The sequence below is a fragment of the Podarcis filfolensis genome (assembly GCF_964270895.1).
Source record: "Podarcis filfolensis genome assembly, chromosome: 17".
NCBI lineage: Eukaryota > Metazoa > Chordata > Lepidosauria > Squamata > Lacertidae > Podarcis > Podarcis filfolensis.
This window is the reverse complement of record NC_139621.1, coordinates 8,302,661-8,330,445: the sequence shown is the minus strand read 5'-3', so window position 1 is coordinate 8,330,445 and position 27,785 is coordinate 8,302,661. Positions and strand designations below refer to the sequence as shown.

Here is a 27,785-nt window from a genome sequence, read left to right as displayed (position 1 = left end):
TATGTCGCTGTGCTCCATGAGGTGAAAAACATTTGCATTACACTTGTTATGTGAGTTAGCCCAATTGCATGGAGTTTTGTTCAAACCAATCTATGCTTGCTAACCTGCTTCACGTAAAACAGGATGTCTTGTTCACCACCAGATCTTGACGAAGGGGAAAATGTTCAAGGTTGGGAGGCAGCGCAGAGAAGCAGGACAGAATTTGGTGACCTTTTCCTTGCCCATCACCCCAGAGCTCATTCCTTCCTTCCGGATTGTGGCTTACTACCAAGTGGGGAACAGTGAGATTGTGGCTGACTCTGTCTGGATGGATGTGAAGGACACCTGCATGGGAACGGTAGGTCAATCTTCTCATGGATTTCCTGTAACAGTGCAAGCTATTGCAGAAGTGCAATAAATTCACTTCCCTCCAACCCCACTCCATCACTCACTGTTTTTAAGAGCATTTGGAATGAGAGTCCTCTCACAATTTTGTTTCACTTTGGGTTAGAAAATGAGTAGAACCTTACAATGTACGTGCAAATGTTTTAACCCATAATAACTAAAATGGGAGGGGGGAAAAGAAATTCAGCTCATATTTCAATGCAAAACCACTGAATCTGTCCAATCTGAAACCAATATGGGAACCAAAACACAGCTATTCTTTGAAATTTGCATTTCTCTGAATGTTCTCAGGCACTTCTCCAACCAAATAATGCATCCACAGAGGTGTTATATTAGAGGAATGTGTGCATATGGTACAGATATTTGTGGGAAAGGACATAATATATAAAAAACCAGCATATTAAATTTGTTAAATTCCTGCAAAAAATGTGCATTTTAAGAAAAATTGCATATAAAAATGTGCACATGTATATATGCACATATTAGGAGGAATTATGAATTGTCATGAGGTATTTTAGAAGGTACAATTACAGAAAATTAAATTTAATATTAGAAAAATGATAAACTCGGAGAAACAAAAATAGACAAATTCTTCCATCCTACCAAATACGTGTTTCTTCACACATACATAAAAAAAGAACACCTGTCATCATACAGCCCCCTTCATTGGAGGATTTGTACTGTGGTCTAAACCACAGAGCCTAGGGCTTGCTGATCAGAAGGCTGGTGGTTCGAATCCCCGTGACGGGGTGAGCTCCCGTTGCTCGGTGCCAGCTCCTGCCAACCTAGCAATTCGAAAGCATGTCAAAGTGCAAGTAGATAAATAGGTACCACTCTGGTGGGAAGGTAAACGGTGTTTCCGTGCGCTGCTTTGGTTCGCCAGAAGTGGCTTAGTCATGCTGGCCACATGACTGTACGTCGGCTCCCTCAGCCAGTAAAGCGAGATGAACGCCTCAACCCCAGAGTCGTCCGTGACTGGACTTAATGGTCAGGGGTCCCTTTACCTTTACTGCCATATTACAATCCTTGATTTTCATGAAGACGAGGTCAGGTAGGGGAGCTGAAGAGAAAGCAAGTTGCACAACAGTAGTGACAATGGCAGGGCTGATGGAAAGGAAAGACACTGAAAATGGAAAGAAGTGGAAGAGGTCCAAACCGATTGGGAAGGGAAGTTTGTGTCATTGAAATTCTACTCAATATTGATCCAGAGTGGATCTCAACGTATAGTTAGCAGAGTAAAAACTTAAACACATTGCAGGATTCTCAAAAAATAGACCAGAGGCAATTGTATTTCATCCAGTAGAGCTATACTGCTACTGAAGGCGAATGAGCATAATGGTCACAAATCCAATACATTCAGGATTGGCCCTGCCCATAAGAAATCCAGTTGCAGCAGACTTAACTTAAACCTACAACTACTTATAATTATAAACTTTAACACTATATACGGAATACCACACCAGAAGGAAAAGAGATGGAATGAGAGAATGAAACCCAGGCTCCTTCTTGCCTCACTATTATAGTCAGCATGACCTTGACAAAAAGAGATAACAGAACCAGTTTAAGCCTTCTCAGAAGGAATAACCCAAATATCAGTAACCTTCTGCTTGCTTCTTTCACACAGAGAAGCTTCCAGAATTCTCTTGAATTTATTAGAATAGGAAAGATCCCTGCACATCAGATCAATGCTTTCTACACCAAGAAATTCAAACTGAGAGTTTGTTTCTACTCTTTTAAATGTCAACAAGAAGAAATAGCAGAGATGGGTACAAAACAGAAGCTAACACTAAAATGCTAACATAACAAAGTTTTCCTCAGCTCTCTTCTTGCTATACTAAAACCTTGCTTTAAACTGCCACTTTTCCTCCTCAGTGGGTCATCCCCCCCCACACCGCTGTAAGGTCTACTCAACCTTGGCCATTGTTGAAAACCAACCTTTTCCTGTCAGCGTGTCTCCATCCCTGCCTCTGCTTCCTTTCCTCAGCTGCCATGTGTGTGAGAAATAAAGGATTCAGAGCCCTCAAATATTCCATAGTACTTTCACAGAATGTATTTCCTGGCATCATATGCTGTCTTCAACATGAAGTTCCAGATTCAATCAAGTAATTTAGAACAGGTATTTTATTAACAGGCAAACATCCATAGATATACAACTGAACTGAACCTTCTCTAAATGAACAGGCTAACTGACAGGCTTGCTTTTAAGATTACAGTATATTCATCTTACGCATATCCAATTTATGTGCTCCAAATGTCACTGTTTACCAGGTTGCACAGTGTTGATTGGCTGTCTGATCAGGAAGCTACCCTTTGCTTGTCCCCTTGTTCAGCTCTCGGAGAAGGAAACGTAGGGGAGATTGGCAAAGTATCTTTACAAATATTTAAAAGACTGACTTAATATAAAATAGCGATTCTTCTTCCCTCCCAAGACAGTCATTCAGGCACTTTCCCTGCCACGGAACTGAACTTCTTTGTTGCCTTGTTCAAGCAGCTGGTTGTGAAAGGAGAACATCGGGAAGATGACCAGATTCACGAGCCAGGAGATCAAGTGGCTATCAAACTCGAAGGAGATGCAAATGCTTGGGTTGGTCTTGTGGCTGTGGACAAAGGAGTCTATGTGCTTAACAAGAAGTACAAGCTTACACAAAGCAAGGTGAGGCCGGGAACGATGCATGATGACACAAGAATGTACAAAATTCAGTTGGTAAAGGCACATTCACCAGGGCAGGGGCTGTTGGAGATTGATTGGGAAATGTACACAATTACTTCTTCATGTAAGAATTATGTGCACGTTCTCCATGAGGCCTGGATGAATGTGCACAATGGTGGATTGTGATGTACATTAACCATTCACCTTACATTTCCCCTTAACGTTTATTGATTGATTCCCCCCTCTCATACTGTGCCTGCTCCATGTCAGATATGGGACTCAGTGGAAAAGAGGGATATTGGATGTACAGCCGGCAGTGGCAGGAACAATCTGGGTGTGTTTGAAGATGCTGGACTTGCTCTGGTGACCAGCAATAAGCTTTCCACGCAACAGAGATCAGGTATTATTGGGGAGGGTGTTGGTGCTGGTGAGATGGCAAAGGAGTGAGAAAGACCTTTCACCTAAGAGCAGGGCCTAGACCAGCGGTTCTCAACCTGTGGGTCCCCAGATGTTGTTGGACTACAACTCCCATCATCCCTGACCACTGGTCATGCTGGCTAGGAATGATGGGAGTTGTAGTCCAACAACATCTGGGGACCCACGGGTTGAGAAACACTGGCCTAGACTCTTTTCTGGCTCAAGCGCTAGCATGGCATTGTCTGCAGGTTATGCCCCAGGATGCCAGGCAGGGGGTGGGGTGGGGGTGCAGGTTCTTGGACTGAACTGTCCCACTACCCCCCACTGTGTGATGCAAATACACGTGACAAATCTCAGAAGACTGCTATTTCTAAGAAACAGCTTCAACCACCAGGACAATCAGCAATACTCCACATTGCACCCCCTGTAAGATGTCTTAATGAGAAATGGCAGCTATCAGGAGTTCATTGTCACATGTGTAACATGTAGTTAAGCCTTACATAATGGGACTCGGTGGGAACCACTTTTACGTAAACACGCATAAAGTCAGTCTCCAAAAGAATTAGAATTCAGTGGCACTAACATCTTATTTCAGTTCCAAACAATTAGTTCCTGTTCCTCCCTTTCTACTCCAGATCCAAAGTGCCCTCAGCCTGCAAGACGCCGACGCCGCTCTGTACAGCTCATTGAATCTAAAGCAAGTAAAGGTATGTGATGCATGGCAAAGGCTTCATCTGCAAGAATGGTGGAGAATTTTGCAATCATTGAACATGAATTCCAGTTCTTCTCCAAAATCTCTCATTCAGCTACCAAATGAACCCATTGATTTCCACACGAGTATTAATGAACATTATCAATGCCAACTTGTTAAATAAATCCAACGAAATTAATGACACTCTTTCTGAACCCAGAACATATTTAACAATGATTTCTTATACTAACATTGCTCCGTTCATTGTCTTTGTTTTGGAGGGATGGTAGGCATTCACATTTATTGTGATGCACTAGTCCTAGATCCTGCTGAGTTCCAGAAGAGGGGAATTTTTTTTCCAGAAATATTGTAACTTGGAGATGTGATTTTAACTGACCTGACCTCAGAGGTTTCAGAAAGCGATTCAGTGCCTGTTTCCTCAGAAGGGATGGTGGGTTGGAGTGGTGTCAAAACAGCTTCCTGATTCTGCTGAGCCACTTGGTCAGAATCACTTCACTCTACAATGGCTAACAAATCAATATTTAGCCTTCAGGCTTCCTAAAACGCAATCCCTCTTGGCAATGCTTTATACCCATCCAACAGTTTCACTCTTTCAGGCATTCGCGGCATATGCCACCCTTTCTCAACTTTTGGGCCTTAGATGTTGTTGGACTACAACTTCCATAATCCCTGACCGCTGGTTGTGCTAGCTAGGGATGATGGGAGTTGTAGTCCATAAACATATGGGGACCCAAGTGTGGCGTTCGTACGGAGCCCCCGGTCGTCTCACGGACTATTGACCAACCAGGTCCTCCCTGGTAAAATCACTTCAGTCTCAGTCGGCTTTTCAATTAATAAAGAAGAGTGTATTTTATTTCAGACATAAAACAAAACTTTTACAGCATACCAAACGGTGTTCCTCTTTACTTTCTTAGTCCTATGTTCCTCTCTCTATCTCTGCTACCTCCCCACACTCAAGGACCAACCGCCCTAACTGTCTCTCTATTACCAACTGCCTTTCCCAACCAGCCAACCCATGAAACCCAACCAACTGCCCACCAACAACTCCCAACGAACTCCTCCCAGAACTCCTCTCAGAACCAGTTTTATAGACCCACTGACTCCACCCCCCTGGGTCCTGTCTGTGCAACCTATTTAACCATTTCCCCTCCAGCACTCTCTCATATATGTTAACGTCACACCAAGGCTGAGAAACGCTGCCTTATATGCTCCACCATCTCACCACCATCAGGAGAATCCAAAACAATAACATTCATAGCATTTATTTAAACTAGGAGCTACACATCTGCTTATCTTGCTTACCAGCCCCACCTACCCCCCACCCCCACTTGCCAACCCTCCCACTTCCTTTACACCTCACTCAACCCCCATCTCCTCACAGTTTACCTTACCCCCTCATTCCCATGATCTCCAGTCGCTGCCACCACTGGAGGTGGGGAGACACAGAAAGAATCCCCTCCATTGCTTCTGCCAGTGGCAGCAGTGATGACAAGGAGAGCATGATAACACCTTCTTGGGTTTCTCACTGCCTGGCTTACCCGACTTCTCACTTGGCCTGCTTGTATGCCTCCTTGGACTGCCTGCCTCCTATTGGCAGCCATGCAAACAACAGCATGACAACATCTTATATTATTACTATAGAATAAGATAACAGCTTTCTTCTGATGCCTGTTGGGAGTAGGAAAACAACAGTGGTATGGGAAACATTCTTTGATGTTTCACATGTTGTTTGCATATTTCAGCTGGCCAATTTCAGAATCGGACACTAAGGAAGTGTTGTGAAGATGGCATGCATGAGAACCCCATGGGCTACAGCTGTGAAAAGCGTATACAATACATTGTGGATCAGACTGAGTGCCAGAATGTTTTCCTTCAATGTTGCCGCTTCATCAGAGACATATTGAATGAGAATGAGCAGGATGAAGAACTGATACTGGCAAGAAGCAAGTAGATTTTTAATAATAATAATAATAATAATAATAATAATAATAATAATAATTCAGAGGCACACTATTGGGGAGATGGTAAGTAAGTCTCTCAGAACACTATGGAAGGGCTGCAAAACCCTTTGTTACTTATGTGATCCCATTGCCCTATCTGACACTTTCTGCTTATGTAAAGATTGGGCCCTGGTCTGAGGAGACTGCAGATTTGACAGAAGGAAAGGGAATGAGAGAGGGGTGAAAGGAGTGAAGAGAAAGCAGAAGGATATGAGAAGAGAAGACACAAGGGCATGCACAAACGCAGTTGCACCCTTTTGGACATTGTTTCAGGTGGAGAGGAGTATCTTTAGATTAAACCAAAAGCCTCATAAAAACAGTGGACATTAAGTGTTTGATGGAAAGGAGGTGCTACATAGGTGTTCTGGGAAGGAATTCAAGGTGTGTGACGGCTTAGAGTTTAATATAGTCTTGATTTAAGCCTGGTCTATACATGCAGAAAAATTAGTAGAACTCCTGAGGTGGTAGAATAGACTACTATTTTTAACCTCAAGAGGGTGTGTGTGTGCCATTTTTTAATGTCTTCCTGCTACAATAACTCCCTGCAAGTACAGTCGTAACTTGGATCTCAAATGCCTTGGCTCCCGAACAAATCGGCTCCCGAATGATTGAAACCTGGAAGTCAGTGTTCCGGTTTGCGAGTGATTTTCGGAAGCCGAATATCCTGCACTGCTTCCGTGGCTTCCGATTGGCTGCAGGAGCTTCCTGCAGGCAATCAGAAGCCACACTTTGGTTTCCAAACATTTTGGAAGTTGAACGGACTTCCGGAATGGATTCCGTTCGACTTCTAAGGTACGACTGTACAAAATTTTCTACGTGCAAAGAGTTCTTAAAAAACAAAACTCAAGCCAAGTAGTATTAAAGAGTGTACAAAACCTCCTGCAGTGATCTAGCCCATTCTGTTGCCTCAAGAATCTCTTACAGTTTTGCTCAGGGGGAAGCACTTCTCTTGTTTGCCCGCTCAACCCAATGCCACAGGGATTAAGTTAAAACTTTCACCTCCAACACGCAGCCCTGAGCACTGTGCTGCCTGGTGCCTCTGTTGCGCAGCCCCAACGCTGTGCAAACAATGGAATACAGGAGGTGTCGGGAGAGATAAAATAAAGTACTTCTTTACACACAACACATGGTTAAACTTTGGCACTTGCTCCTGCAGGGATGGAGTTCTGGCCACCAACCTAGATAGCTTTAACAGAGGATAGGGCAAATTCATGGAGGAGAGGGCTTTCAATGGCTACTAGCCCTAAAGGCTAAACTCTGCTTCCACAGATGGTGGCAGCAATTATTCTGAACAGTGCCGGATATACGTATAAGCTATAACTTAGGGCCCCACTCTCTTGGGGGCCCCCAAAAAAATTAAAGGGAAAAATAAACTGGATGTACATTTCCAAAATATAATATAACAAACAAATAAAACAAAACCTACAAACAGCAACAGTATTTTGTGTTGTGTAGGCTCCTATGATGTAAAGTCATGGGCCCCGCCTGTTAGCCTGCTCCCTAAAATATCACTGGTTTGCTCATTTCTATATATAGGGTGCCTACATTCTGCATGGACTGGTTGCATGGCAACATGTGCAAACGGCTTTAGATACCTATTAGGTCCATAAATGACCATATAGCATATATTCAACACAAAAAACAGCGGCAATTTGTTGTTGACAAAGGACAGCTGGACATATAAAGGGCCCCATTGCCTTCAGTAGCCTAGGGCCTCATCAAACCTAAGTCCGGCCCTGCTTCTGAACACCAGTTGCTGAAAACCACTGGAGGATTTTGTGCTTGAATCCTGCTAGCGGGTTTCACACAGGCTTCTACTTGGCCACTGTGAGAACCAAATGCTGGACTAGTGGGGCCCGATCCAGGAGGTTTTCCTTATATCAGTGGCAGGGGCCATAGTGGGGCCTTTGTAGCTGCCCTTCCACAGCAGGACTGTGGTGTTCAACAATATGAATGCTGCTGAGGCCATAAGCATTAGCCTGCCAAGCATGTTGAGATGGTGGCCTGATGTGTTCTTTTCCTGAAGCTGCTGCTCTTAATGAGAACGAACCCAGAAGTCAAGTTTTGGGTCTGTTGGTCACTTATTGCAGGGACTTCACAGTAACAAAGGCAATTGCAGCTAAGTCTTTGTCTCCCGTTTTCCCAGGTGACTTTGAGGATGATTTCTTAGCTGATCAAGACATCACTTCTAGAACTCAGTTTCCAGAGAGCTGGTTATGGCGAACAGAACAGCTGACTGCACCTCCTAATGATCAAGGGTACAAAGATGTTATGGCTATGTTCTCCTTTGGAGCCTAGCGTCTGCTCTCCAGACTTAGGCTGCAATCCTACAAGGTGTGATTGGAAAGTTTGGTGGATGGTCACAGAAATCAGACAGCGAGAAAAATTTGAACATACGTACATACCTTACAGGCTTTCAAAGTAGGCCCCCTCAGATACAATGCACCGTTGACAACATTCGTATAACTGTTGGAAACTTCTGGAGAAGTCCTCTTTTCATACTGCTTTCAGTTCCCTTGTCATAGCAGCTTGGACATGTGAAATGTTGGAAAATCTGTGTCCTTTCAGTGCAGATTTCAGTTTTGGAAAAAGAAAGAAATCCGGTGGGGCCAGATTGGAGAATATGGAGGGTGGGACAACTCAGTAAACTCAGTAACAATTTCCTGTGGAATATGCACTTCTTCCACCATCATTTGGATGAACAAATGCCAATCCCGCATCAGTAACTCACAAACTCTGTCGACATTTGCCACCGTTCCGCTCGTCGATGGTCTGCCAGACCTAGGGTCATCTTTGATGGTTTGCTGCCCTTCATGGAATCTCTCAAAACACTCATACACTGTCTTTTGAATTACAGCTTCATCTCCATACACAATTGTGAGCATTTCGTGGGTTTCTGATGCCAATCGTATGTTTGAATATTTATCACTGTCCGATTTCTGTGACCATTCACTGAACTATCTAGCCACACCTTGTATATCCATTTACTTGTAGCAAGAACCATTTAACTCAAGTACACACACACACAGTGCAAGAGAGAGGATTATGCTATATAGCTAGCTTGACAATAATTCCTTCTTCCCAAAGGCTAGGTATCTCGACAAGAGACTCTTCAACACCTTCACCAAAACTACAGTTCCCAGGATTCTTTAGAGTAGGGGTAACCAATGCGTTTACCTCTAGATGTTGCAGGACTCCAATTCCCGTAAGCCCCAGCCAGCACTGCCAATAGTCAGGAATGAAGGGAGTTGTACTCCAAAACATCTGCATGGCACCATGTGAGCTAGCCCTACTTTGAATGCTAAGCTTGTATGGAGCCGATATCTATCCATCACACAATTTGTCAAAGAGGAAGAGCAGGGTGTAAGATGTAGTTTTTATATGAAGGATGGTGGCTAAAACACTTGGTTCAGAGCAAACACACATGAGGCATGAGGAAAGCCCACCAGAATTGTACTGGTATGGTCTTAGCTGTCTCAGAGCTTGGTTCCAGCGGCGGAGGAAGCTGTTCGGGTGCGTGGGGTGGCACACCCAGGAGCAGGGCGAGCTGCCTATGGGGTGGGGCGCACCGGGGGGCCTCCAGAGTGCCTGCCTCCTCCTACTCAGCCACCCTACAGCTGGGGGGAGGCAGCGGGCGGACCGTTTGGACAGCACGGAGCCTGCGCACGCCCAAGCCACCGCAATTCTTGGGCACGCTGAAGGCACGATGGTGAGTTCTGTCTGGCATTTTGTCACCCCCCTCAGTGGTGACACCCGGGGCGGACCGCACCCACTGCACCACCCTTCCTCCACCCCTGCTTGGTCCCTAGAGCTTTAGGTAAAACCTGGATGGAACTCCTCCAAACTCTGGTCAGCTGGAACAAATAAAACATGGATTGATCACCTCAATATATGTAAGAACAGAGATGACGGAACATGCCTCAATCCATTCTAATATCTATTCACATTTTCATTGGATATTTTCTATTCCACAGCAACTGATTTATTTTGCACAAGTCTACATTCCATTCTGATGTCTACTGATATGATAATATATGTAATTTATTTTAAAAAAATGTTTTTACATAGCACCCAATACACATGCATTATCTTAGCCACCAACAGATATTTGCTTATCCATTATGTTCCCTGTGTAGCAGCTGCACTCAGGTATGACATGGTAACCTTTCTCGTTGTTCCTAGGATCTCATCCAAAACAATACCTGTTTACCTGAAGGATTCAATCACCACCTGGGAGGTGCTGGCTGTGAGCATTTCAGACACAAAAGGTGAAGAAGAGCAGGTGGGAGACAGGGGCTGGGGAGATGATGCCAGGCCACACTCTGCCTTGACAAAAATCTAGGATGGGCAATGTTCAAGTTCTTTTGATTTTTCAACCCGCTTCCTTCCCTGTTGGCCCGCCTTGCAGGGATCTGTGTGGCTGACCCTTACGAGATAACTGTCAGGAAGAACTTCTTCATCGATCTACGGCTACCCTATTCAGTAGTGAGGAATGAACAGGTGGAGATCCGAGCTGTTCTCTACAACTATAGGAGGCGGGATCTCAGAGTAAGTGCAAGCTTTTGGCAGAAGCATTTGATGTTGATGATTTCATGCTTAATTGGTTTTACGCAAATTGTGCGTTGCCTGTTTATTTTTACCCTGTAACTTGCTCTGGCATTGTTTGTTATGTGTGCACACTTCAGTCCAGCTGCAGGGAAATTGCATTGCAAATCCACACTGTAAGGAGTACTGTAAGTATTTGCAGGGGCCAGGCCCTGAGCGCAGTGGGAAGTTGCAGGACTCCTTGCTGTGCTTGTCTTGGGGGAGTCGGGTGCGGCCTGGCATGTGTGGCCAGATCAGGAGATGTGTAGCATCTGGAGGCAAGCCTAAAAGGAGTATATAAGGACAGCATTTTCTCCTGGTTCTTTGCCACAGCAATGTGGTTCATACTCTGCTGTTACCAGTTCCTGCTTTCGCTCCTGATCTTGCTCCAGCACTCCTGTCCTTGTTCCAAGGAAACAGTTTCTATTCAAATGTGATTTTGGTTTTAAATGCAGTGTAAGGTAGTCTCTATCGGGGTATATTGTATTTAATTATGGGGTATCAGAGTTTTTAGGGGGCTAACCAGGCTGGGATAGCTGGCATAGCAGGCTTGTTGGTTTCTGAATGTCTGATGTAGATTTTCAATTTCGTTGTTCTGTATGGGAGAATGACAATAAAGATTATTGTATCGTACCATTGTTACCACCCACACCCTGGTCCCGGCGGGTCAGGCCTGGACTCCTGCCGCCTACGACCCAGACTGTGGCGCACAGTTGCAATGAGGCATTGCTCCTAAACCTCAGGGATTGTGGCCTTCAGTGGGTTTGGCAGCAGTGCCTCATTGCAAGCGTGGATTTGCATTGCAATGAGGCGTTGCTGCTGGAACGAAGTGCACACACATCTGTGCAAAAGAACTGAGCGCTCTTTGGGCTCAGGAAACATGTTATAAAGAAAGTGGAGGTAGCCCGTGTCCCCAAGTGTTACTTGTGTCCATCTAATTTCACACAGCTGTCAGCTTACTTTCATTTGGGTTATGAGGAGGGGGGAAGTGGCTGGCAGAGAAAGAAAGAAAACGGGATGACAGAAGAGAAAGCAGAAAAGGGAGCAGTGAAGAGAGAGAGAAAAAAAAGGGGCATCCCCCACTTTGCTTTGGCAGAGCTTATTGCTGGCTTTGGCCTTGCATATCCTTGACATGCAGCTACCAAAGAGTCATCAGCAGGGGATGTGGGGTACGCAGCCAAAATCACAAATGCATGTTTTGCTAGTCATGCAAAGGACAAGCACACAGAGAGTTCTTGAGCTTCCTCCTGTGTGTGGTCACTTCCTTTGCTTCCTCTGGTCAGGAATTCTGCAGCAAAGGAGACAGTCCTTTGTATTTCCTTCTGCCTTTTATGAGACGCTCTTTCCACCATGCTTCCAAGCTGACCAGACGTCCATGGCTAAAGCTCCTGCTTTCAGGAGCTAAGACTACCAGCTTTTATTTTACTATAACAAATATTCTTTTTTGGCACATTACTTTACTGTATGTGCTGCCTGCATTGAAATGTAAGTAAACCCTGCTTTCCTTTGACGTTGCCAAAAAAATGTGTGGTTCATTCTCTGCAATGGAGGTGAAGAAGGGAATGTCAATAGACTGCAAACAGAAGGGATAAAAAGGTGTAATTGCCTATTAACTGACCCCTGACAGTTAAGTTGTCGCGAACAACTCTGGGGTTGTGGCGCTCATCTCGCTTTACTGGCCGAGGGAGCCGACATTTGTCCGCAGGCAGATTTTCTGGGTCATGTGGCCAGCATGACTAAGCCGCTTCTGGCGAACCAAAGCAGTGCACGGAAACGCTGTTTACCTTCCTGCCAGAGTGGTACCTATTTATCTACTTGCACTTTGATGTGCTTTCAAAGTGCTAGTTGGCAGGAGCTGGGACCGAGCAATGAAAGCTCATCCCATCGCTGGGATTCGAACCACCGACCTTCTGATCGGCAAGCCTTAGGCTCTGTGGTTTAGACCACATAACCACCCATGTCCCCAATTGCCTCTTACCAAAGCTTTAATAACTTATAAGTGTTTTACTCTGCTATGAAGGCTTCACAACCAGATTACTTTTGTATTTCTCCCCCACACTTGGGATAGGATGTTTAGATCTAAATCTACAGGTTTAATCCTCGCTCCATCTCCCACAGGGGAAAGGTCCCTCACTCACTCCTGGTGTGAAGGATCTGGCAGCTGGAGCCTTTGGGTGCCTCCTAGTTGGAAGCTAAAGCATGACCCTGCTTCATGAAGGAGACGTTCCCACTGGATGGTCCTTTGATCAGGGAGTTGGCAAACAAAATAGCAGGAGGGCAAGTCTTGGGGAAAGCGGAGCTTGAACACTCCTCTGCAATGGGCCTGGAACAGAAAAGCATGTATCCGAGACAGGGGATAAGAAAATAAAATTATTCCAGCTTCCATAGCAGAGTTACACGTACACCAGCCATTCAGAGGGAGAATCTTCTCTGAAGAGACTTATCTGGACTGTGCTTAAACTTGAGCTCAAACAGCTAGCCAAAGCGAGGGACCTCTGCTGCTGGAGAGGAGTTTGTCAAATGCCCTGTTCCAGCTGCTTTCTGTATACGAGAGGAAGCAGCCCAGTCAAGGTTTTGGAGATGGCTGTGTGCTGGTAAATTACCCGTTCTTCTCTACTGGCATAGATGTAGCCTTTGAAGAATGGGTAGGCAAACTAAGGCCCAGGGGCTGGATCCGGCCGAATCACCTTCTAAATCTGGCCCCCGGACGGTCCGGGAATAAGCGTGTTTTTACATGAGTAGAATGTGTCCTTTTATTTAAAATGCATATCTGGGTTATTTGTGGGGCCTGCCTGGTTTTCACATGAGTAGAATGCGTGTTTTTATTTAAAATTCATCTCTGGGTTATTTGTGGGGCACAGGAATTTGTTCATTCCCCCCCTCAAATATAGTCTGGCCCCCCACAAGGTCTGAGGGGCAGTGGACTGGCCCCCTGCTGAAAAAGTTTGCTGACCCCTGGTTTGAAGGGTAGCAGAGGCTGTTTGCAAGGACCTTTCCTGTCATTAAAGCACACATACTTTCCCCCCACCCAATCACAGGCTGAATGATCCCCACCCCCTCATTATAACGGATCACTTCATTCTCTCTTTTCTCCTCAGGTGCGGGTGGAGCTGATACACAACCCAGCCTTCTGCAGCGCCTCCACTGCCAAGGAAAAATACCAACAGATGCTCACTATTAAAGGCCAGTCCTCCAGGGCGGTGCCATTTGTGGTCATTCCACTAAAGCTGGGACAACATGACATTGAGGTAAAAGCTGCTGCCTTGGGAGGCGCTGCGGACGGCGTGAAGAAGAAGCTGAAGGTTGTGGTACGTGACAAGTTGTTGCAGAGGAAGGGCCACTAAGATGATCAAGGGTCTGGAAAGCAAGCCTTATTTATGTGGAATGGTTCTGGGAGTTGGGTCTGTTTAGCCTGGAAAAGAGGAAACCGAGAGGAGATATGATAGCCAACTTCAAATATCTCAAGGGCTGTCACGTGGAAGAGGGAAGAAGCTTGTTTTCTCCTGCCCTGGAGGGTAGGACCTGAACCAATGGCTTCAAGTTACACTCAAGGGGGTTTGCTCTCTAGAACTGAGGCCACCTGGAGTCACTCCTCCTTGAGAGAAGGAGTGAGGAAATGAGAGAGATTCCTTCTAAGCTAGGCACCATGTTCCCACAGTCCATGGCTTCTATTTCTCTCATGGCCGATTGCAGCTAGGGGTAGAGTAGGCATGGAAGAGTTTCAGTTTAACTGGGCATTTAGTTTGGAGACTGAGGAGGTTTTTACTCACTCTTAGCCTTTGGGAAGGGGTTGTGTAATAATAATAATAATAATAATAATAATAATAATAATAATAATAATAAAAAATAATAATAATTTATTTGTACCCCACCACTCTGGGTGGCTTCCTACAAAGATTAAAAATACATTAAAATGTCACACATTAAAAACTTCCCTAAACAGGACTGTCTTCAGATGTCTTCTAAATGTCAGGTAGTTGTTTATCTCTTTGACATCTGCTGGGAGGGCGTTCCACAGGGCGGGCGCCACTACCGAGAAGGCCCTCTGCCTGGTTCCCTGTAGCTTTGCTTCTCGCAATGAGGGAACCACCAGAAGGCCCTCGGCGCTGGACCTCAGTGTCCGGGCAGAACAATGGTGGTGGAGACGCTCCTTCAGCTATACTGGGCCGAGGACGAGGTATAGAAAATGAGTTGTAAATAAACAGGAGCAATCTTGGAGAGAGAGATAGAAAGAGTGTATTGCAGGGTGTGCCATTTGTATTTCCTAAATTTAGATTACTCCCGTAGAGGAGCATGCTTTTCACAAGTACCACAGGGTCTGAAAAGAGCTCTCTCCCTTCTCCTGATGGGCTCTGTCAGCCAGGGGCAAAGCAAGGAGAACAGGCACCCAGTGCCGGGTATTGGGGGCGGGGCAAACCACCCAGTGATGCATGCATGTGCGCCGTAAGTAGGGTGCATGCGTGTGCCATATGTAGCACTGTTGTGCATGCACCGCCAGGCAGTTTGCCGACGGTGCTGCTTGAGTGCCATGGGAACGGCAGCGGAGGGTGCAGCTGCGAGCGGAGGATCCTCCACATGCGACTGCGGCGGAGCGATGGCGGCGGCTCACACCGCCATGCCCGGGGGCAGGGGGGAGAGCCCCCCACAGGGTGCCTTCTTGTCACCCCCCTCAGAGATGGCACCCAGGGTGGACTGCCCCCCTGCCCCCTTCCTCTGCCACTGCTGTCAGCTTGCTAGGACACAGGTGGGCTTCCTAGGGCATCAGGGCTGACCTAAGAGTTGACGGAATAGAATCCGTGACTATCCAGCTGTGGAGGCAAAGCACCATTAAGGACAGGTTGGTGCTGCCTATGGATGAGGGACTATGGACCCCAACCCAGGATTGCTACAGTGCCTTAGCTACTGGGGATTTATGGGGCTGACCTGAGCCTATTCCTGTGTTATATTCAGGCACAAACATGTAGCTGAGTCATATTGCAACAGAAGCTAGATCCGATCATAGCTGTCAACCTTCCCTTTTTTTGCGGGAAATTCCCTTATTCCAGCACCGTTTCCCGCTGCTTCCCGCTGCTATCCCGAATTGTTAGATATCCCGTAGACTGTCTCCGGGACAGGCGAGGCTGCTGATCCCTTATTTTCAAATCTGAAAATTGACAGTTATGGATCTGATGCATATTGTCAGGGACTCAGGAGCAGGAGCACTGGGGAGAGAGGAAATGGAGAGCGAAGGGGAAGAATCCGAGGGCAGCGTAGGGGAGTATGACAGTGGCCCGAGAGATTCCATGAGCTTCTCCAGCGAATCAGAAGATTCCCAGAAGGGAGCGCCTATGGTCAGGGCAAGGGGGGTCCCAGGGGGGACGCACCAGAAACAAGGAGCCAGAGGGGAACCCCAAAGCAGCAGTGGGGGATTGGGACCAGTTTCCCCACCAGAGCGTAGTGGGGGGGAAGAGTCACATGTGTCAGGGCCAGCGTCTCCTCCAGCGGGGAGAGAGAGTGAGTCAGGGCTGACCACGCCTCCAACGGAGGGGAGGTCAGTTGCAGCTAGCCCCCCCAGAGGGGGAAGCAGTGACAGCAGCAGCAGTGAAACGGTCAGGAGAAAAGTTACCGGCTGGGCGCACGCGCCAAGTTCAAATGTACAGGCGCGGGGAACAGCAGGAGACCCGGATGGGGAACCAGCTCCTAAAGCCCGCCGGAGGGAGGGGGAAGGCTCAGGGGACTCAGCGTCAGAAGAGTCTAGAAAGGGCGAGACCCCAACGGCCAGGCGGAACCAGAGGCGGAAGGAACTGAGGAAGAGGTGGAGTAAGGCTAGAATCTTAAATTGGTGTCAGGGGGGAGGAGACTCAGACGGAGCATCAGCGGTCTGACAGTTGAGACGTAGAGCTGCGCGCTGCGGTTCTGGAAGTGAAACTGAACTTCAATAAAGACTTTTGTACTTAACAACGAAGCAGCGTTGGTCCTTTGTGAGCTGGGACCTTGGGCAGCTCTGACACATATGTTTGCCCTGTCCTGCTGCCTTTTTGAATTGCTCTTTGCTGCTATGTTAAGTAATATTTGCAATGAGACTCGTTCTGTTCTTTCTTCTTGTCCCAGCCTGAAGGGATACAGAGAAAACTTGTGACTGTCATTGAGTTGGATCCTGCTACGCAAGGGAACAGCGGTAACACTCATTCTTCAGCTTCCCTTTTCCTTCTCTTTCTTCACCCTTGGAAAACCACCTCTCTGTTGCCCAGCTCTTTCATTTGCTTACAAGGGAAAACGGGTATCATTTTGTCTAGAAGATTTCAGACGGGAGTTCATTTCTCTTGTGGAGATTGTTCTGAGCCCAGAGGAAGGCATCTCTATGTAAGGGGAGGAGCTCGCCAGCAGATTAATAGGTACCACTGTGATGGAAGGTAATAGTACATGCACTATCCCACCTCCTGCCAATCCCTAAAGAAGGTTAAAAACGCAAAAAGTAAGATGAGCGCTTATGCAAAATCACACTTATGTGGTGTGTCTGTACATCAGGCAGCGCTCCTGGCAAGACCTCGGAGGACTGACTCACTTACTGATCCAGCACTCAGTTTGGTGGCAAGTGTGTTTGTAGCACCAGCTGTGAAGTGGTGGTACAAACATGGTAGAGCAGATGTGGGTGGCGCTGTGGTCTAAACCACGGAGCCTCTTGGGCTTGCCGATCAGAAGGTTGGCGGTTCGAATCCCCATAACGAGGGGTCTCATTGCTCTGTCCCAGATCCTGCCAAACTAGCAGTTCGAAAGCATCCCAGTGCGAGTAGATAAATAGGCACCACTCTGGCGGGAAGGTAAATGGTGTTTCCGTGTGCTCTGACTTCCTTCACGGTGTCCCATTGCGCCAGAAGCGGTTTAGTCCTGCTGGCCACATGACCCGGAAAGCTGTCTGTGGACAAACGCCGGCTCCCTCGACTTGAAAGTATGATGAGCGCCGCAACCCCACAGTCGCCTTTGACTGGATTTAACTGTCCAGGGCATATTTTGCACGCAGAACATCCCAGGAACTGTCCATGGAGTTCCCAGTTAAAAGGATCAGGTAGCAGGTGATAGGGGAAGACTTGTGCCAGAGAAGGTGGCAACATTGGGCTGGATGGACAGATAGTTTGACTAAATCCATTGCCCTTCTATACCCATGTTCCCTCTTAGCTTGATAATGCCCTGACAGGGCTTTGTTGTACACGTATAGTAGGTACACAGAATATAATATGTGAACACCCTCCTAGTTTTCTATGAAGTTCCTGCGTAGAACTTCTGGTTTAACGCCACTTTTAGAAATGGATGTGGAAAAGCAAAACTAAAACAGTTTAATTATGGAAGCAACAAGCAACTCATGTTTCTGCCTCCTTGTAATTTTCCTCTTTTTCCTCCCTTTTTTCAGATGGAGTACAGGAACATCAGGTCAAAGCTAGGAGTTTAGAAGATATCATTCCTGGTACAGACCCTGAGACCAAAATTACTGTTCAAGGTAAGCACTAGTTACAGTAGTGGCCAAAATTGTGGAAACCTTTTGGAAAAAGTGTATTTCTGAGGTTTGATGGCTCATAACACCACTTTCTTTTGGAGGAATACCCTAAAATTATATATCAATGGAAAGATAAGTTAATGAAGAATGTAATGCAACAAATTGTGTTCAGTTATCTGTATTCTATCAAAGATTATAGCCAAATAACCAGAAAGAGGAAGCACAACTTGCTTAGGTTTCCCTATGCAGTAGTTTCCCTTCATTTAAACCTCAGAAATACACTTTTTGACCATTAGCGTGCTTCGACATGCAGAAGTCTAGGCTTGCAGAACTGAAAATAATCAAAACCCCACCCTGACTTGCCCCCTGCAGCAACCCACCAGCCCCAGGAATATGCTCCTGGGGCAAGCCCTCTGAGAATTTCTGAAGTGATAGACCATATAGCAGGCAGAGCCTCCTCTGCTGATCTCAGTGAGTGTGGCAGGTGGAAAAAAAGCTTTAAGGCTTTCAAGGGAATAAACCTTGAATTAGGCTTGGAAGCTAATTATACCAGCCCTTGATGCAAAGCGGACAAGGCCGGCACAAAAGAAAACTAGCTGGAAGAAGGAGGCAAGTCTGAAAAGAGCTGTCCGTACTTACTGGTGGGTTTTATTAGGTAGGTGAGGGAATATAATTAACTATATTTTATTCCTCTACAGACCCGTGTGTGTGTGTGTGTGTGCGTGTGTGTTAGCAGACAGAAAGGATCAGCTTACCACTTGTATTTAAGAGCACGAGGCTGAGCAGAGTTTAAATCCCATCTCCTGTGGTTTAATTGAAAGCATAGGAATTAGCCGCTGGGCTGATCACCCACTATGTTGCCCCAAATGTCAAAGAAACAGGCTACAGACTGAAATGTAAGTTTAAAGCTTACAGTTTACTCACAGTCCAGCATTCGTCCTTAGAAACAGCTGCAGTAAAAATAAATGCAGGTAAAATACTTGTGTTTACAGCAATAACAGCTTCAGGTATGGGCCTAATGCTGGAGCAAGTGGGAAGATATCTGTCTCCGTTGCTGACTGAATAGAGAGAGGGGAGAAGGAAATACTTCATTGTTTTTTCTTTCCTCCCAGGAGAGGAGGGGGAAATGATATCACACAGAGCCTTCTCTACCACTTGCCTTTCTATGGTCTGAGTCTGCCTATCAGCAACGGAGCTCTGTGGTCATAACCCATTCACATGCTAACTAGCAAGAAAATGCATGGTTAGATTTGCTTATCTCCCACACTTACAATCCAGCAAGGCTAAGATTGCAACCCACACAAGTGTTAGTTTCTGTTTGTTGCCACTGTGCAGTTCATGGAGTCACAAGACTCTGTTTACATTCCAGAGATTCCATACTGTTGGAAGTCTCACGGAAGATAGGAGACGGATGTGACGTTACTGGTTTCCTGTTCCTTTGTTTTTCCAGTTGCTCTCTGCTCTCACAGAGAGAGGATGTATTTTCTTTTCTGTCTGCGTAGTTAGCAATAAAACCTAGCAATGTAGCTCAAACTTCTCATCACTTCTGCTGCTTTGAAACTCTACGTAATGGGGAACGTGCTTGGAGTCTCATCAAAGGCTCAGGTCGTTAATCACGTCGGAGGGCAATTCCGGAGGAGTCGCTCAGTCGAACGCAGGTTCCGACAACAAGTCCCTACTCATACTTGGGCTCACATGTCTGCTATCATTCTTTTTGTGGCCAGGAGACCCTGTGGCTCATATTGTTGAAGACTCAATTGATGGGACCAAACTGAAGCACCTCATTGTAACGCCCACTGGCTGTGGGGAGCAGAACATGATCACCATGACGCCATCGGTTATTGCCACCCACTACCTCGACACCACAGGGCAGTGGGAGAAGCTTGGGATGGATCGCCGCTCCGATGCAGTCAATCAGATCATGCAAGGTAAGACAATTGGGTGTCTCCAGAGCTGTTCCTCCTCCAGCTCGTGCATAGGTCTGTCCATGGCTTCTTGAGTTGTCCATCCATAGAAACATTGAGTTCAGGACCCTCCTAGATCAAGAGTCCCACAGAACTTGCAACAGGTTTCAGGCAGCCTCTCCCCATAAAAACCACCCCAGACCCTGTAATGATCATGTGAGGCCCTTCTTTGTGTGCCTCCTTCATGTGAGGTCCAGAGGGCAGCAACATGAGAGCAGAGCCTTTTCTGCAGTGGCTCCCCATTTGTGGAATGTTCTCCCCAGGGAGGTTTGTCTGGCGCCTTAATTATACATCTTTAGGCTCCAGGCAAAAATGTTGCTCTTCAACCAGACCTTGGGCTGATTAATATTCTACAGCCTTTGAAATATGTTTGTGGGAGGGAAGGTTATTGTTTTGTTTCTGTTTTAACTATTTATTTTATGCTTTTATCCTGTATTTTTTATCTTGTGGGCTAATCTGAGATCTTCAGATGAAGGGCTGAATCATCATCATCAGTGCTTTTTTCTAAAAAATTGTTTAGGGATACTCTCATTTTGACTCAAGAAAACCACCATTTTATAGTTCAAATTGGGAAAAATAAATACAGTAAATGGACAAAAGTACATGTTTTACCTCATATTGCACAGCTAACAGCTCACACTAACTTCCACATTGGCATGAGGTTGTGTGCACTAACATCTTCCCGATTCCTCTGCTAGATTCCAACTCCTAATTCACACATTAAACGCTTGCTTTCATCTGAGACTCAGGAAACACTGTGATAGGAAATGAGGCCGCCATTGGCGGTAGCAACAGAACTGACGATTCACTGTGCTAGAGAAGAAACTAATTTTTTTAGTTTCTTCTCCCTTAGATTCACAAAATGTTTAGGGGTACGCGTCCCCCTGCACCCCGCCAGAGAAAAGCACTGATAAAATTTTATTGAAGAATGGGTACCCACTGGTAATGGCCTCTGAGAAATTTCTAAAGACTACTTGAGTTGCCTCCATACCCATTTATAAGGTTAGGAATTTCCATCTCCCTTTTTTCTCATCTGGAGAATCCTAAGATAACAAGAAGGAAACTGCCCATTTCTCAACTGCCTATGCCTAATAGTGGCAGTCTCTGTGTTAAGATCTTGATGGGGCAAAGCAATCCTGTTCCTCAACTTGTGTTCTGCTGAAGCTACAAAGAGACCAGAAGGGAAAGCTGAAAGGGACACAAGGAAAAAGGCATATGCAAAGGAGGAGCAGATGAGGCAGTGCAGCAATTAAATAAAAGGGGCATGGAGCAAAGTTTATTTCTGTGCAGGGTGAGTGCCAGTTGCCTGTCTAGATGCATTTGTCTAAGCCAGAGGACGGCAGCCTAAGGCCCGGGGGTCAGATACGGCCTATGGGGGTCGTTTAACCGGCCCCCGAACCCTGCCGCTGTGCTCGGGGACTCACTTCTGCAGCGCTGGCGGGGCTTCTTATCAGCTGCAGGAAGCTCCTGCAACCAATAGGAAGCTACAGGCGCCTCCTCCGTGCTGGAAACAGCATCTACGCATGCGCGCACACATGCAGACGCCTCCTCTGCGCCGGAATTGTTATGTACTGAAGTTCTCACCCTGGGCCAGCAGGGGGATACTGTAGATAGTTTCCCCTCAGGTCCGCATATGCAAATAAGGAATTGAAAGCGACGTTCAGTGATTGGATGGTTACAGAAAGTTGTTACTGTTGCTTTGTAGTTGAGCTCTATATAAGCAGGTTGGCTTCAGTTCATTTCTGGCCTGTGAATAAACAAGAGCTGTCTGAAGAATCGCTGTGTCGTCTGATATGTTCATCCACAACTTAACAGGAATGCACGTGCGTGAACCAGCCTGCGGAGAGATCTCCGGGAGAGTGAAGCAGACCAGGCTGCTTAAGCCTTGCTGACCCCTAGTCTAAGCTGCTGAAGCAGCATTTCAGAGTTCTGTTTCTCTTCCTTCCTTTCTAGGTTATACCCAGCAGATAACGTACAAGAAAGAAGACCACTCCTACGCTGCCTTTAAAAACCGCGGAAGCAGCACTTGGTAAAGGCAGTTCTCATATGGCAGTATATATCACGGATGAGCTTTCCAGATGTTGATTGTAGCCTGATAACATGGACAAGGTCCTTTCAGCAATGCGGCCGATAATGTCTCCTCAATTGTTGCCCCTCTTGGCTTATTAAAACTTACAAATTGGATATGACCTGGTGGATTGAGAGAGCAGACCCTCCCGATGTCCCTATTTTCCAGGGACACTCCAGATTTACAAAAGGCATCCCAGTTTCTGATTTGATCCTGGAATGTCCCGATTTTCCTTAGGATGTCCCTATTTTCATTGGAGAAATGTTGGAGGGTATGGAGTTAAGTAACTATGCAACCTTGAGAAGACATCTAAGCAGGCCTGTATGGGATTTTTTTTTTTAAATGTTTAATGTCTTGTTATGTTTTAATGTATGTTGGCAGCTGCTTAGAGTTGCTGGCGCATCCCAGTCAGATGGGACAACAACAAAAACAACAACAAATCAATAATTATTAATAATAGAATAGGACGTCCCTATTTTCTTCGGAGAAATGTTGGAGGGAAAGTGACTGTAAAGGCTGTGATGGAAAAAGTGCAAGTACTCTTAAATGAAACTGATTATTTCTCCCCATTACAATCTGGATGCAGGCCTAGTTATGGATCTCTTATCAGGCTTGGTTGCCCTGATGAGTGACGCTTATTGGGAGAAGGGCAGGGAGGGTGTAACCCAATTCTTCTTCATTTATCTCTCGGCATCTTTTGAAACCATTGACAGGGTATCCTTCTGAGCTGACTTAGTGAGATGGGTATTGGAGAGACTGTTGTACAGTGGTTCTGATCTTTTCTCCATGGTCGATTTCAGAGAACATTGGGTGTTTTGGCCCCTTGGCAGTTGTGCTGTGGGATGCTGTAGGGTATATTATCATTATTACTAATATCATCATTCTCATTATTTTAATATTATTAGTTGCTTGGTGTCTAAAAGGTGCCCAAGCAACTTACATCTAAAAAATATAAATTCATTAAACCTGTAAAAATTAATATAAAACATAATTTTCCTCATACCAACGAATACACTATAGCCAGAAGAAGATTTAACAGCACATTTGACAACAGACAAAATCAGCTCAGTCCATAAAAAGCCTTGTGTGTGTGTGTGGGGGGGAGCTTTTACCTGATGCCAAAAAGATGTTCTGCAGATGGGGAGCCACCACTGAGAAGGCCCTCTGTCATTAATCTCTGAGCCTCCCTTAGAAGGAGGACCCAGAGAAAGGGTCTCAGGTGAATTTCCAAGGGTTGAGTACACTGGGAGAGAGGAAACATATAGTGTGGCTGGAATTTAAGTGGGGGTATATGTAGAACCTGGCAACTGGCAAACAGCCATAATTTGCACTTAACTGAAGTTTCTGAACCATTTTCAAAGACAGCCCCCATGTAAAGCACATTGCAATGCTCCAATAGTTCAGTCACCATTTTAACATGTATGTGAAGCGGTTGGGAGATTAGGAAATCAGAATGCAGATCATACCCAGCTCTACTTCTCTGTAATATTTGAATCAGGAAAGGTCATGTAAGTCTTGGACTGCTGCCTGGATAAAATGGTAGGTTGGATGAGGGCCAACAAACTGGCAATGAATCTTGGGAAGATGGAGGTGCTGCGAGTGGGTTGTTTGAGGGTCCATATAACTTTTTTTTTTAAAGATATTTATTAAAGTTTTACAAAAAGAAGAAAGTTACAGAATAAAAAGAAAACAAAAAGGAAAAAAAATACAAAAAATACATAGAAAAAAAGATACAAAATACAGAAAAAATAAATAGAAAATATTTATTTTCTGGTTTTCTGGTTTCTTCAAGAAGGTATATTTAAATACCTTTTTCATTTCATTATATATCATCTCCCAGAAAGCCTTTATCCTTGGGCACGTCCACCAAAGGTGAAAGAATGTACCTTCATTTTCTTTACATTTCCAACATTTATTATCGGGCAAATGATAGATTTTTGCAAGCTTGACTGGTGTCATGTACCACCTGTATATCATTTTCATAATATTCTCTCTTAAGGCATTACATGCCGTAAATTTCATACCTGTGGTCCACAACTGTTCCCAGACAGCAAACATAATGTTATGTCCAACATCTTGTGCCCATTTAGTCATAGCAGATTTAACCGTTTCATCCTGAGTATTCCATTTCAACAGCAAGTTATACATTCTTGAAAGTATCTTAGTTTTGGGATCTAACAGTTCTGTTTCCAATTTTGATTTTTCCACCTGGAAGCCAATTTTTTTGTCCAAATTGTAAGCCTCCCTTATTTGATAATAGTGAAGCCAGTCTCGCACTTTATCTTTTAATTTCTCAAAACTCTGCAATTTCAATTTATCTCCTTCTTGTTCCAAAATCTCCCAATATTTCGGCCATTTGGCCTCCATATTGAGCTTTTTCTGAGCCTTCGCTTCCATCGGTGATAACCACCTTGGGGTTTTGTTTTCAAGTAAATCTTTATATCTTATCCAGACATTAAAAAATGCTTTCCTGACAATATGATTTTTAAATGCTTTGTGTGCTTTAACCTTGTCATACCACAGATATGCATGCCACCCAAAAACGTTATTATAACCTTCTAAATCCAAAATGTCTGTGTTCTCAAGAAGCAGCCATTCTTTCAGCCAGCAAATTGCTGCTGATTCATAATAGAGCTTAAGGTCTGGCAGGGCAAATCCACCTCTTTCCTTTACATCAGTTAGTATTTTAAATTTTATTCTGGGCTTCTTGCCCTGCCAGACAAATCTAGAAATGTCTCTCTGCCACTTCTTGAAACAGTCTATTTTGTCCAAAATTTGCAATGATTGAAACAAAAATAACATTCTTGGCAATACATTCATCTTTATAACAGCAATTCGACCTAACAAGGAAAGCTTCAAATTTGACCATATTTCTAGATCCTTTTTCACTTCTGACCAACATTTCTCATAATTGTCTTTAAATAAGTTTAAGTTCTTAGCGGTCATATTAACCCCCAGGTTTTTTTACTTTCTTAACCAATGTTAAACCTGTCTCCTTCTGAAACCTCTCTTTCTCAATCGGTGTTAAGTTTTTCTCAAGAACCTTAGTTTTTAACTTGTTCAGCTTAAATCCTGCCACATGACCAAATTCTTGAATCAATTCTAATACTCTTTTAGTACTAGATTCTGGCTCCTGTAACGTCAGTACTAAGTCATCTGCAAAAGCTTTCAATTTGTACTGTTTAGCTCCGACCTGTATACCTTTAATCAAACGGTCCCTTCTGATCATATTTAGCAAAACCTCCAGGACCGAAATAAAGAGCAATGGGGAAATTGGGCAGCCTTGTCGTGTCCCTTTCTCTATCTTAAATTCCTCTGTCACCACATTATTAACAATTAGTTTGGCCTTTTGTTCTGAGTAAATTGCACCTATACCGTTTTCAAAACCTTGACCAACCCCCATCCCCTTCATAAAACTCCAAGAAATATTGTCGAAGGCTTTCTCCGCATCTACAAATATTAAGACTGCTTTAGTGTTAATATTCACTTGCAGTTTTTCCAAAATATTAATTATATTTCTCGTGTTATCAGACAAGTGTCTGCCCGGGAGAAAGCCAGCTTGGTCTTTATGTATCTCCTCCACTAATACTTTTTTTAGTCTTTTAGCCAAAATGTCTGCAAAAATTTTGTAATCCACATTAAGCAGGGATATGGGGCGATAGTTCTTAAGTTGTGTCTTTTCAGACTCAGTTTTCGGTATAAGTGTAATATAAGCTTCCTTCCACGACTCTGGTGCTTTTCCCCCCTCCAAAATTTCATTGCAAACCTCCTTTAGTGGTTGAATTATCCAGTCTTTCAAAGATCTATAGTATTTTGAGGTTAAACCGTCCGGCCCTGGAGATTTGCCCAACTGCATATTCTGGATGGCACCTTCCACTTCCTGTTCTGTAATTTTATAGTTCAACATTAACTTGTTTTCTTGAGAGATTTTTTGTAGTCCATTTGTTTTTAAGAATTGGTCTATATCGAACTCTTTCTGTGGCCCTTGTGTATACAACTGTTTAAAGTACCCCTGGAAACATTTTCTAATTTCCACTGGATTCTGAATGTTCTTTCCTTCCATGAGGGTCCATATAAGGGGTCCATTGCTGTATCCATCTCACAGTGGCTAGGTGTGCCTTTTATCAGCTACAGGCTTGTAAGACAGATACAGCCATTTCTGGACTGGGATAACTTGATCGCTGTTGTCCATATGCTGGTAACCTCCAGGTTGGATTACTGCAATGCACTCTATGTGGGGCTGCCCTTGAGGTTGGTCTGCAAACAAGCGCAAAATGTGGCAACTTAGAGGCCTGTTGGAGAGTATGCATTATGACTACAGAATATACAAAATTCAGTTGCTATATAAACGTTGCCCAAGGACTTTTGGAGTTTATACGTATTGATTGGGAAATAATAATAATTTAATAATAAATTTTTATTTGTACCCCGCCCTCCCTGGCCAGAGCTGGGCTAACATCATAAAACTAATACAGTATACAAAGAACATAAAAACAGGCAATCAATTAATTAAAATACATCTTAAAATTAGTTCAGAGCAAATTAAAATCTGGACAGAGGGCAGTCCACGGGTAAAATTTGGAGTAGTTAATATTCTCCAGGGTCAGCTGTTACTACTGGTCTTATAAAGGACCTGTGAGTGAGCTAGGAGGCTTCTTTAATGCTTGTTCTTCTACAGAAAGAAAAGAATCAGACTGAACCCCGACCAAAGGCCTGGTGGAACAGCTCCATCTTGCAGGCCCTGCAGAAAGATGTCAAATCCTGCAGGGCTCTGGTCTCTTGTGAGAGAGTGTTCCACCAGGCCAGGGCCACGGCCAAAAAGGCCCTGGCTCTGGTTGGGGCCAGTCTAATCTCCCTGGGGCCTGGGATCTTCAGGGTGGTATTATTTGCAGACCTTAAGGTCCTCCGTGGGGCACACTAGGAGAAGCGGTCCCGTAGGTACGATGGTGTGCACAAGTTAGCTCTTCATGGGTAGATATTGTGAACATTCTCAATGAAGTCTGGGGAATGTGCACAATTGCTGGTTGTTAAGCACATATCCACTCAACTTGCATTCCCTTTAACATATGTATAACTTCAGTGCAGGACAGTGCTACATGCATCTGATATAAGTAAGTTGTAATTCAAAAACTTGCCCCATAATTAATTTGTTAGCCTTTAAGGTGCCCAATATGTTACCCCTGTTTAATGGTGGAGCTGATGCATCATATTCTCTGCAGGTTAACAGCTTATGTCATAAAAATCTTTGCCATGGCTTCAGGAATAGTATCTTCTATTAACAAGGATATCCTCTGTGGAGGTGTGAAGTGGTTGATTCTGGAGAAGCAGAAACCAGATGGAATTTTCCATGAAGATGCCCCTATGATCCATGGAGAAATGCAGGTGTGCTTTCTTTCTGCTACTAATGGTGCTTGACTTGAATAGAATCATAAAACTGTAAAGCTGAAGGGGGATCCCAAGGGTCATTTAGCCCAACCCACAGCAATGCAGGAATATCAACTAAAGCATCCATCACAGCTGACCATCCAACCTCTG

General features: G+C 44.9%; 1 protein-coding gene across 4 annotated transcripts in view; it reads left to right on the top strand.

The window, feature by feature from the left end:
• The window catches only part of LOC310752458 (venom factor-like), a 59,618-nt gene that overhangs the window by 12,871 nt on the left and 18,962 nt on the right, over positions 1-27,785 (top strand). For all 4 annotated transcript variants that reach the window (XM_083592763.1, XM_083592762.1, XM_083592764.1 and 1 more), the window contains exons 13-26: positions 143-337; positions 2,876-3,037; positions 3,305-3,434; positions 4,087-4,158; positions 5,906-6,106; positions 8,310-8,421; positions 10,346-10,431; positions 10,572-10,711; positions 13,846-14,055; positions 16,838-16,904; positions 18,135-18,221; positions 19,943-20,146; positions 22,136-22,211; positions 27,470-27,632. In XM_083592763.1, coding sequence (XP_083448889.1) covers positions 143-337; positions 2,876-3,037; positions 3,305-3,434; positions 4,087-4,158; positions 5,906-6,106; positions 8,310-8,421; positions 10,346-10,431; positions 10,572-10,711; positions 13,846-14,055; positions 16,838-16,904; positions 18,135-18,221; positions 19,943-20,146; positions 22,136-22,211; positions 27,470-27,632 — 1,905 coding nt within the window. The remainder of the gene's footprint in view (positions 1-142; positions 338-2,875; positions 3,038-3,304; positions 3,435-4,086; positions 4,159-5,905; positions 6,107-8,309; positions 8,422-10,345; positions 10,432-10,571; positions 10,712-13,845; positions 14,056-16,837; positions 16,905-18,134; positions 18,222-19,942; positions 20,147-22,135; positions 22,212-27,469; positions 27,633-27,785) is intronic.